The sequence below is a fragment of the Mycteria americana genome, chromosome 9, assembly GCF_035582795.1.
Source record: "Mycteria americana isolate JAX WOST 10 ecotype Jacksonville Zoo and Gardens chromosome 9, USCA_MyAme_1.0, whole genome shotgun sequence".
NCBI classification, from domain to species: Eukaryota; Metazoa; Chordata; class Aves; order Ciconiiformes; family Ciconiidae; genus Mycteria; species Mycteria americana.
In genome coordinates this window covers 23,459,869-23,471,734 of record NC_134373.1, presented here as the reverse complement: position 1 = coordinate 23,471,734, position 11,866 = coordinate 23,459,869, and the positions used below count along the sequence as shown (strand labels likewise).

The following is an 11,866-nucleotide window of genomic DNA, read 5'->3' as shown; positions in this document are numbered from 1 at the left end:
ATTTACTTTTTATGTCATAAAAATTTCTTACCAGCTGATACAGGTTTTCCCAGAAGTCCTGAGTCATTAGCCGAAAGAGTGACAAAAAAGCCCAACTGAAGGTGTCAAAACTTGTGTAACCATAGTTGGGGTTTCTACCAGCTTTCACACATATATATCCCTCTGGACACTGCCTATGTGAAAACCAAACAGAAGGTACTTAATCATAACTTTTGTTTCCTTCTAGAACATATTTATTATCTTTTGGAACAATATGCATTATTTTTGCACAGGAAATCCATGAATTACAATTAAATTCATGCAGGAAAAAAAGTCCTAAGAAATGAACTAGTAAGAGAGTAAATGAAAGATACCCTTTCCATCCATTCACTGGTTGAAATGACCTAAATATTTAAATTCTCCTCGGTCATATTTTGCAAATAGAATCTTTATTCCTAATGAATAATTTCCTGGCAGAAATAATTGCTAAAATGTTGTTAAGGTTACAGACAGATTAAACAATATTATTAGTTTACAATTATATCCAATTGTACTGTTAGGGATCTCCCACATAATGCTGAGATTTTTTTTTTTTTACTAAGCTTCTTCACTGTTGCCAGTTAGGTATTGGAGGTCAGCTAACAATTCTAGGCTCATAATTGGGCACATATGTATGGCAGAATTTGCCAGTAATGAAAAGGAGTTAGGCTTGAAAAAAAAGATTTTGTCTTGAACTATGAAGTCACTACTGTGCTTTCTTAATATTTTATGTATTCTCTTTCTCAGTTCTAACCCTTGCTTTCATCCTATTTTCTTCAGTCAGTACTTATCCAAAATAGACTTTACAAGAGTTCAGCTTTTATCATTAACACCAACATCATTTTCCAATCAAGCAGGAAGAAAGGCTGTTAATGAGTATTTTGTTTAGCCAGAGAGTAAAATATTTTAACTTAAGTAAGAAATCATTGTTTAGCAGCAAAACTCTGTAAGTTCTGTAACACTGCTAAATATGGAGTTGCAACTGCTATGGATAGGCTTCATGTTATTTTTTCTACAGAACATAACAGAGGATTTTTGAAAGGGTCTTACCCTGCATCAGAGCTATTACCACAAAGTAGGGCATCTCTTTGTCCTTCCAAAATGTAAAAATGAGCTGTGTGGAAAGCATTAGAAATATATGTGAATAAATCAAATGAACCTGAAAGTACTACAAAGTAAAATAAAAATACATTGTAATAAAATCAAAGTGGCTAGCTGCTGATCACTTTGTAGTTTGTTTAGGAACCCTTCTGGTTATTGTAGTTGTTTATTGTATGTACTTGATCTCTGTCAGTCAGTGACTGTAAGCAGTTCTACATAAGGCAGAAATATACACCATTCAATATTCTTTGTCTGATTACAAGTAGTTACATACTATAGCCAGAAATATATTAAAAAGTTATATCAGTCATTCTTACTTTCATCCTCAATGTAATCCTTCCAGTTAAATGTGCTCACTGTCATATTAACAAATGTACCATTTTCATCCATTGTGCTATTAAAGTAGGAAATAATGTTTCTTTCAAAAGTAAAATTGTCTGGAGGCCACTGCAGGCATTTATTCCTCAAGTTGCCCATGAACAGCTGCAGCCCTATTAGTGCAAATACACTCAGACAAAACACAGTCAGGATCATTACGTCCGAGAGCTTCTTCACAGACTGAATTAGGGCTCCTACAATAGTCTTGAGGCCTGCAAAGAGAAAAGATCCATAGATTTATCAAAGAGTATCTTTGCACTTCCCATATAATTAAGATTTCATGCAGACACTTAAAAGAAATTATTTTTTATTTCTCAAAAAGTAAAGCTTCATGAGCAGCCTCAGAGCTTGTGAAGATGAATGAAAGAAAAAGATTCTTTTTTATGAATACGCAATGTACATATATTCCAATAAACTGAATATATAATGTTATTCTCAAGCAGGAAATTTTATCAATCATGCTTTCCTGTTATAGATTTGATTTTATTTCTTAATTTTTCTCTGCATTTAATATTCTGCCAATAATTCAATTTCCATTTAATATTAAATACGACTTCACAACAGTATGAAGACAGTGTGAGATAGAATTGCAAGTAATTTTGAGGGAAAAAAATTATTTGCGTTTGATAAATTTTCCTGTGCAATATTTATCTCCTTTTTGGTATCTTTTTTGTTGTTGCTTGGTTGTCTTTAAGACTAATGTCAATTTTAAGTGGTAAAATAAAGGACAAAATTCAAAATCAAGAAAGCCATAGCGTTAAAGCTTTTTTAATGTAAAGGAGACAACTCGTCGTAATAAAATGCAGAAAAACAAAGCAAAATAACCCATAGGCCTCATACTTTATGTTTCATGCAAGAATCTGTTAAACTCAAAGGCTGAATTTGCAAAATAAAAGAAGCTAATGCTGAAAACGCAAAGAATCATAATCCAGGCTTATGATCCATGCCTTTTTTTTTTTTTTTCTGGCAACACGAGCAGCGAACAGCAAGACTTATGCTCAAAAGTGAATTCGACTTCAATGGAACGAAAGTCAGCCTCGGTGTTTAACCTAGCTCTCACCTGGAATGACTGATATTGTTTTCAAAGCTCGGAGAACTCTGAATGTTCTCAACGCTGAGACATTGCCCAGGTCCACAAACTCTGTCACATATCTGTAATAGGGGAGTTCACACACAAACACAATGACAGCACACAAATAACAGTTGGAGATACGAGGGGCCTAACACCTTACACCAACTACTTCTTACCTGGAATTACAGAAATAGTTTTCAAAGCTCTCAATACTCTGAAAGTTCGAAGAGCTGAAACATTGCCTAGGTTTACAAATTCTGTTACATACCTGTAGGATTAAATCACAGTTATTCAGAATTGAGGCAGAGCTTATACTAATTATGTGGGTCTTCAAAACCTCTGTGGCAATATTAGCAATCATACTTCAAAATTTACCTGTCTCTTCAGTACACCTCGCTTTTATAATTATTTATTTTCATCAATTTTTCTTAAATTTCATTTAAGTGAAACTCAGATTTGTATTTGAACAGCTAATTAAACTAATTAGCTTGTAATAGGATGGTGACATGAAGTCAAGGGGATGGCTTCCATTCTGGTGAGCAGAAAAATATAGGACATGAAATTAGTGTCCTTCAGCAGTAATTACACTAGCGGCTGACACTCCGTGCTGGCTCCTGCTGTATTTTACTTTGATTTATGAGTACTAAAATGTGTGATACGGTCTCTAAAAGTCACAGGTTGCAGAAATTAAATAATTTTAAATCAATATATTTATTATAATAATATTTGCCACTAATTTCATGCCCTAAAAGCTTAAAAAATTCTCGAACCACTTACGCCATTAAAATGACACTGAAGTCAAGCCAGTTCCATGGGTCTCTCAGAAAAGTAAAACCTTCTAAGCAGAAGCCCCTTGCAAGAATTTTGATAAGTGATTCAAAGGTATAAATTCCAGTGAAGGTGTACCTGAAAAGCATCAAAGCAGGAATAATGGATTTTTGCATACTTATGCTTATAGGCAGTGCCATTCTTTATCAAAGATGACTTACAAGAAAAGAAAAGAAGTATTTAGAAGTGAACGGAGGAAATCATTAACTTAACTTGCCCCAAACACTTAAGAATGTAATCGTTGTTCAGTAGATGAAATTTGAACCTGACACATATATACTATTCATTTTCTAAAAGGTTGATTTAATCTCAGTTTTTGTGCTTGCAAATAATTTCAGACTCTAGTATTTATAGATACATTTCAGACTGTGATATTTGTATGTACATTCTTTGGCACTCACAGGGCTGCCTCTTTGCTTGCATTCACAAATCAGGTAGATGTCTAAGTGTTACAAAAAATGAAGATTTTTCTTTTAAATTTCAAAATCAGGGAGTTTTGTGAAAATAAGTTCTGGATAATAACTATACTCATCCCTATAATACAGGTTTCTTTAATAAATAATCATTAAATATAAGAAAGCATGCTCAGACTGTTATTCTTGAAGATGTGGAGCATAATTACCAATTTACCTGGTGTGCGAATAACCATTCATTTAAAAGCACAGAATAGTCAGTTATAAACAGCGTAATGCAGGGACTTCTTGAGGCACACGTGGGTCTGTGCAGACCTCCAGAATAAAGGAGATCTACCTACAGACCCTACTGCTCTCCTTTCAGACTCTCAGCAACCCTAACAAGTCATAGTCACTGTTGAGGATACTGGGAATGGGTGAATACTAGTGCAGTTTCTAAATACAGCATTCAGAGTAAGATTCCTTAATGCAGTGAAATAAATAAATAGAAATCAATAATGGCTATTGGAGAACGTGAGGGAATGAAAGAAACCACAAGTGGTTAGAACTAGGTTTTTCATGAACAGTATTGTTTCAAAGAAAAACATAGTATTTCAAAGGAAAACGTGTGTCTGTATTTTGTTAGAGAACAAACATGCATGTATAACCACGAACAAGAAAGAGAAACAGAGATACTTTGTCATTTCCTTACTTCTGTGAGCTCTTTGTTACTCCTTCATAGGTAAGGCCCTTTCCTCAGTGGTTTGAGATTCTTGTGGTTTGGGTGTTGTGTGTGCTTGCTGTGGCTGGCACTTGTGACTTCACATCAGTGAGCCACGATGAATGTCCCACTGTGCTAAGATCATGGATACTCATATCCATGCAACATATGGCTGACCTCACGAATGACGTGCAACAATTTTACATGCACATTTGAAGTTCTGGAGCTCCTTTTCCAATTTACAGCTCAGAATACCCAAGGACAAGAGCTCATGTTTGTACTTCACAGTAGAAGTTCAGATATTCCTCAGACATAACTTTAAAGAACAAGGCATTACTCTTAAACCATTTAAATTATTCAGGAGGAAACCAGAAAGGTATTGATGATCTCATGAAATCTGATTCTTCATGACTCTGGAAAAGCCCATTCTGACATGCAACTTTCCAAAAATGCTTCTTGTTTGGAGCCACATGAAAACAAAGTAGTAAAAATGAAGAAGGAAAAATGTTTAACTTACTCTACATTCTTTGTCCAGTCTGGAGGGTTACTCATGGTCATAAATACACAGTTGGTCAAAATAGTGCACATGATAAGCATGCTGAATAATGTAGATTATAGTCAAGGGATGTAACTCAGAAAAACATGACAGTTTTATAACACTGAAATAATTAAAAATATTACGTGTATAAAAATATGTACAAATAACATGACATTCTAAATAAAATCTGAAAATAAAGCCTTGCACATAATTTTATCTATTTTAAATGGTATACCATCTGGCATATTATGGTGCACTTACTGTAAAGCAATGCATTACTTTTATAATTATGGCAGGTTTAGGATTTAAATGAAACTTAAATACATCCTTAAGTCTGTAAAAATATGAAATGAGTACCCAAACATAATTACTCATTGAAGCCAGGGGGATCATTCTAAAAGATCTTTAGGCAGAGGTTGGTTGTTTACGCCCAGGTTGTCCTTTGGACATAATTGAAATATATTTGAAAATATTATCCTTTATTCTGACCTGGATCTTTTATGGGACGCCTACCCCAATGCTGAAAACACAATGCTGAAAAAGTATGCCTGAAAAAGCAGCTCCTTACTCATGCTCTTTTGTCCTTGCTAAGTGAGTCTAGTTCATGAATAGTACTACTGGTCTTGGTAAAAGTGTGACCTTAGATATGTTCAAGTGCAATGGTTTGTTACTAATTTGGCCTCAGCTGCAGGGCTTAGTATGGGATCAGGTCTCCTTTTGTATATAAAGCCTGATATTTAAACTCTGACAGCTTTAGGTGGTTCAGTAGAGAATTCCCTTGGTAGGAATGAAGATCATTCTGCAATTCACATGTGATATTGCTGCTTTTTAAGTGTGATCAGCATATGTTTAGTTAGCATCGTACACCCACATGGACATACTTTGTATTTCTGTATGAAAAGTATTATTTCAGTAATTAAATAGTTTTAAATGGCAACCCTTAAATCAACATTAAGAAAAAAGGATATGAATGTACCAAAATCTTGATAGCAATTTTTCTGATGGGATTAAAAGGAGTTAAAATGTACAAGGCAGATGTGGCACTGAATCGGAAAATTGCCTTTCCCTTATTCAATACTATGAAAGTCTGCAAAAAAGAAATACAAAATTAAAATACAGTGTTGACTACATAAATGTCTTTACCTCTTTCTAAAGGATTCCATTCTCCACCTGGGAGGTTCAAGTTCCATTCTACTGTCTCCCTGTGGTAGGAAAATAACTGATTTCTATGAATACAGTGGATTAAACCTTCCACAGCCAATTCTCCAATTTGCTAAGTTTCCCAGCATGTGGACTGAATTCTGATATTATTAAAATTGGTGGGAATTATCAGCACCGATGTCAGCTTATCAATAATAGCAAAATGTGGCACTTCATGACTAAAATATTTTCAATTTTATTTCTAACCAAGTCTTTGATTAAAGTCAGAGTTTCAAATTAATCAAATACATTCTATCCTGTGAGCAAGCACTAACAAAACCAAAACAGCAAAAGGGCAATTCTAAATGCCAGTTTGTACTTGGAACAAATACTTGACAGAATTATATACACATATATATATGGTGACAAGGACAAACACCTGTCACTAAACAATTAACCATCACTTTAAAATAATTTTGCTTTCATTTTAGATTTTTAAATACTAACAGTATAAATTATATGTATCTTCTAAAAATGTATCTGTGAAAAAATAAAAGGGATGAATGAATTGCCAGCTGACATCATTCTGAGCAGTCTGAGACAAGCGTACACCAGAATTTGGCATCTTATAACAACAAATCTTTTCTTCAAAAAAATGCTGTTTTAATTTTTAACAATATGTTCTTATTTTCCCTATATGTGAGCACCAAATATAGGTAGTTGTTATCTTTTAAAATTTGACCTGATAAACCTACTCTTCATGTTCACTTTCATTCTGTTCCTGTTGGCGGTCATCGCCTAAGTGTTTTCATTTTTATTCCAAGCGTATTTGTGTGTGAGGTTTACTTGCATCTTTGGTGCTGGTTGAAATTTCTTCAGGACATGACTATTCTTCATTCCTTTTGCTCTTTGTCGATGGTAATGGCTCTGCTTTGTGTTACCATAATAGAGTCTTTGTTATGCTCTCAGCAGAGCTATATAGTATCACTGTTCTCCATGTTGATTTCCATTCTCTGTAAAAACTTGGCTGTGATCAGAAAAATGCTGCCCTCTCTGTGGCCTTTGCTGCCTATCTGGTCTGCTGCCTCTGGGAGAGAAAGCAAACCTCTCTACAGTGGGAAAGAAGACCGGTAAAGGAGTGTTGCTGGTGCCTGCTCACAAATAACATCAAGCGTAGCATTGAGGATGACAGAGAACGGACTCGCACTCATTGGCATTTCTCTCTGCCCTGCAGTCCTTCACCCAGCTCGAAATGGTAGAAGGATGTTGCCTGTCCCAAGGTCACTGCTGCAGCAGAGCCTGAAGACAGACTCCAATTCACATGTATTTTCTCTGCATTGACAAGCCAATGATGAAGAGTAGTTTCTGCTATAAACTGGAGGAGGGATGACATTCTTGTTTCTCATTTAAGATGCCCATTTGTTTTCTGCTGGTACGTAACATAAACACAGATGTCACCGGTGACAAAAGATTCTGCAGTTTACTAATTACTCTGATAGACTAACAAGTCCATCAGGAGCCTGAGTTTTTACACTTTTGTTCCAAAAAATCTGACTACTTTTTCTGATCATTGGAGGTTAGAAAGTATACTTCAGTACTACTCAGGTTTTCTCATACTTCATTTGTAGAAGACTTGTTTAGAAAACTTTAGTCCTGAACTTATTTATGCAACTTCATTCCTGAATTGTTTTGCAGCTAGTCAAGAAAAGGGCTTAGTGCGCACAATTATATTGTAAGTAAGAATCAGCATGGAATTGTTGATATAACCAAAACCATATAAATGTAAACAACCCTTGGCAATGCTCCCTCTCTGAGCTTTCATTTCTTTAAATTTCCTTAATAATGTTAATATTTCTATTATCTACAGCACTGTTTATTTAACTTTGGCAACTGTTAGGTTACACAATTACATATTCTGGATTTGCTTTATTTTCCATTCCTATTACTGAAGCCATAATTTTTAAAACAGTTTTGTGAACAAAAGGCAACCACAAATTTAGCCACAAAAATGAAAGCACTATTGGCATGATTTTTTCCTAACAAACAAAATAACTTTCTTTGCAGTTTAAAGTATTTTATGTCTTCATTTTTTTATAGTTGCTCAACATCAAGTTTCTTATCTGGATGGCAGCCCGGAATGCCTCAAGCCGTCATCAGAGCAACTGTGTCCATTTCCTTCTCTGTTTCAGAGAGACGAGGAAAGATAATCCCAAGCACTTGTCCATAAAACACCTTCTGGATTTCTGAATTTACGGTTCTTATCCACAGCTTCTTCTTCCTTCACCCTCCTTACCCACAACACTTTACAGGTCTATCAGGAACTGGGAGAACATATTGATGCTGCTAAAGGAGCATGCAGAAATAAGGAGATAGAGTACAGAGGAAAACCTGCTCTTACTGTCAGCTGTACCTTTTACTAATCTGTGCAGGACATCAGCTGTTTTTAACTATTCCCAGGCTGGACTATTTCAGATCCTGGAGGAAACACAGGATCTTTTAACACAGTCTACAGCTAATCCCAGCTACGGAGATATACTTGTTTGTTCCTTGTCTTTCTCTTAAATCATATAATGGTAGTCTGTTCCCAGCTTGTCTGTATCATTGCTACAAGACCAAAACCCATATACTCTATTGCAGATCTTGACTTTTAAAAAGGTCAAGGGGCAAAGTTTTTACTTGAATGGATCTGTTTGAACTAGCCCTTCTATCTCCAAGTCCCTGGCTTGCGGATCATGTGAAAGTGAAGACTTCATATGACTGTGCAAATCAGAAGGGGAAGTACACCTCTTTTAGGGTATAAATTCTTCATGGAGCACAACTACACTATTAATAGTCCAGTTACGTTATAGCCTTACACATATAACTCAGGCACATCACTTTTCTCTCACAACACATAACTCTTTGCTCTGCTCTTTCTGCATGAAAACTCTCAATTAGTGTTCAGAACAACAAAACTGTCTTTTTTCAATTCCTTCCTCAAGACCTAGCTTTTCTGTGGTGTCTGCCACGGACTTCTAATTGACAGCTGTGCAGCAGAGAACTAGCATAGCAATCCCAAGCACCTCAAGCAACAGTTTTCATTGTGGTAGTTTTGTATGACCCAAGATTTACACAGAGTCTCTATGCTACATATATATAGAGATATATTTTATACATACATATATAGATATATGTTTACATATGTTATATAGCTATAACAGAAGCAAAGAATACGGTTACAGTCCTTTATCTCACTAACTTCGGTGGATGCTACCTGCATATCTACAACCATCTCCACTGCAAAATCATGCTTGGAACACCTCGTTTGCCATATCCAGTCTTACTGCCACATTGAAATCAGGAAAATTTAGTCAAGTTCTCAAGTTCAGGCAAGCTCAAGTAAGCTATATCTTCCTTACACTGAGGTAAATAACAAGTAACTCAACGGAAGTTGAAGGATTCACAATATAGAAGAGCATAAATCAGTTTTGTTAGATGAAAGGATGTTTCTGTATATTTAGTGGCTTGATGGCTCTAACCATCATATTTTGTGATTAAACGTTTCTAATGTAGAATATAATATTCTATTTTGTGCAAAAGATTATTCACTCACTTTTTTATTGATATAATATGGGTCCAGATCTTCCAAAGGTTCAGATACCATTCCTGGAGGTATGTCACCGTAAATAAATGGCAGTGTCTTTCCTGCCTCCAAGTCACTGTTTGGTTTTGGACCATTTTCATCATCATCATCTGTATGTTCTTGCTTGGGCTTTTTAGCTTTTTCTTCTGCAGAACGCTTTTCAATAGCTGCGAGAGAATCTCTAGTAAAATAGCGGAAGCTTTCAGGTCCTGGTGGTACCAGCAGTGCCTGTGCCATGTTTTCATCCTGCAAATTTAATTACTTTTAGCCTCTTGCATAAGAATGACCTATAAAAGAAAATTAGATAATTTAGGAAACCTAGATACTACCAACAGAAAAAAAAACCCCAACATTTGCTCAGAAATGCTTTCCAGGACTGAAATAGAAGCAGCATATTTCAAAGCTGAATAAAAGTTAAAAGCAACTGCTCAGAATTTATTTAGATATTTTATAAATTATTTTTCAGCTTTTTCCTGCTGGTCTAGAAAAAGACACTACCTCTGCCCACAAACACTGCTTTGCCTATGTCCTTAGACTCTCCCAGTTAGAGCAAAATACTGATACAAGTTTTTTAACAGTATATCTTTTTTTTAACAGCAAGTATAAATGCGTATTCTATGAAGTACTCTTGAAAACTGTAAACCTAGTTAATACATTTTATCTTCCTGTATTTTTTCAAGTATCAATAATCCAACTTTATAAAAGTAAATACTTTCATTAAATGAAAAAGGTTTTGTACAATTAATGCTGTTTAAATGACAGCAACTGAATTGTGGGAGGAACAAGCATAATTCTTTCTTGCTGACAGTTTACTGTGCTGAAGGTTAATGTTAGATACCAAAGCAGGTTAGGTTGCATTTACTGACTGTGAGCTGTGAATCAAAACCACAAGCCTTATAAGTAAAAGGAAACAGGATGTACGATCAAGACCACATGGGAAAAGAATGCTGCCCCTGATTTTTTGCAAGGCAAGTGTCATAATATTATTTCAGACTAAAACTAGTTTGAAATTTAAGACTCTGGTTCCCTATGAATGTCTTTGGTGTCAGTGCTGGCTGATGTAGTCCCTGCTGCTTTTTCCTGCTCTCTCCACTGTACAACATGTCTCTTTATGAAGACCTGCAGTGCATCGGCTGAAAGTAATGTTCTTTTCTTTCTTCCAAGTCCTTCTGCAGCAGGACCAGTTGCTTAAACTGATGCACTGTACAGCACAGTGGAGAAGTTTGAACGCCTGGAGGGAGGGAATGGCAGAAGGAAGGCAGATCTGGTTAAGGAGCAGTGCCACCAAGTAAGAAATGATAGCTTTATTTGATGTCTACTTTGCAAAAGTTTGTGGCATAGTGGAGTAATAATTTTAATTATGAAAACCAATTTTTAAGAGTGAGTTTCAGTGCCTGAAATGAGTTCTAACTGTGTTTTCTGTACATGAAGCCATGTAGCCTTCCCTATGTTAGCTCATGCATGTGCAACACCTGTATTCTGGAGTTGCCACGTCAACATTCGAGACATAATATTGTATTCATTTGCATTCATCCAATAGTCTTCCTCCTGAAGCTTCTTGCCTGTTTGGAGTAGTCTGTAGAAATCGCACACACGCACAAAGTGCCACAGTAATGACCTTATGAAATAATTGATTCCTTTTCAAATGACCCCCAAAAAGTCAAATCTTGTATGAAGGTAGAGGGGGATGTTAAAAAGTTCTTGAAGAATATACAATAGGAAACTGGAGGAAATAAATGAGGCTGCATATTCCTAAATCTGAATTACCAATCCAATGACATGGCGGGTAAACCTGCTCCTGTGCCACCTCAAGTCTTTGTCTCTGGAGTGAGTTCACAACATAGCATCAGTGTGTACAATCAGCACTGAGATTACTGAAATAATTTAGTCGATAGGTTATAGCACCAAGCATCTAAGTAACACAAGACCAGAACTGAGGTACCCGACCATAAATTCATAAATAAAATACACTGTAATGTAGACATGGAGAAAACTTTTCTCAAGGAAGAGCCTGGAGAACCTTGAGTTAATGTAATGTGTAGAATCATAGAGATCA

The 11,866-nt window shown here is 35.7% G+C and overlaps 1 protein-coding gene across 16 annotated transcripts in view; it reads right to left on the bottom strand.

Moving 5' to 3' along the window:
• Positions 1-10,047, bottom strand: part of LOC142414285 (sodium channel protein type 2 subunit alpha-like) — a 67,973-nt gene extending 57,926 nt beyond the window's left edge. For 10 of the 16 annotated variants that reach the window (XM_075511308.1, XM_075511311.1, XM_075511318.1 and 7 more), the window contains exons 1-8: positions 9,781-10,047; positions 6,017-6,135; positions 5,028-5,117; positions 3,347-3,475; positions 2,558-2,649; positions 1,437-1,709; positions 1,069-1,132; positions 32-173 (exon numbers count right to left, since the gene is read on the bottom strand). In XM_075511308.1, the coding sequence (XP_075367423.1) occupies positions 32-173; positions 1,069-1,132; positions 1,437-1,709; positions 2,558-2,649; positions 3,347-3,475; positions 5,028-5,117; positions 6,017-6,135; positions 9,781-10,047 (1,176 nt within the window). Of the gene's footprint in view, positions 1-31; positions 174-1,068; positions 1,133-1,436; positions 1,710-2,557; positions 2,650-2,745; positions 2,838-3,346; positions 3,476-5,027; positions 5,118-6,016; positions 6,136-9,780 lie in introns of all 16 variants that reach the window. The other 6 variants (XM_075511303.1, XM_075511304.1, XM_075511320.1 and 3 more) reach the window with 2 other exon arrangements.
• Positions 10,048-11,866: the final 1,819 nt, after the last annotated feature.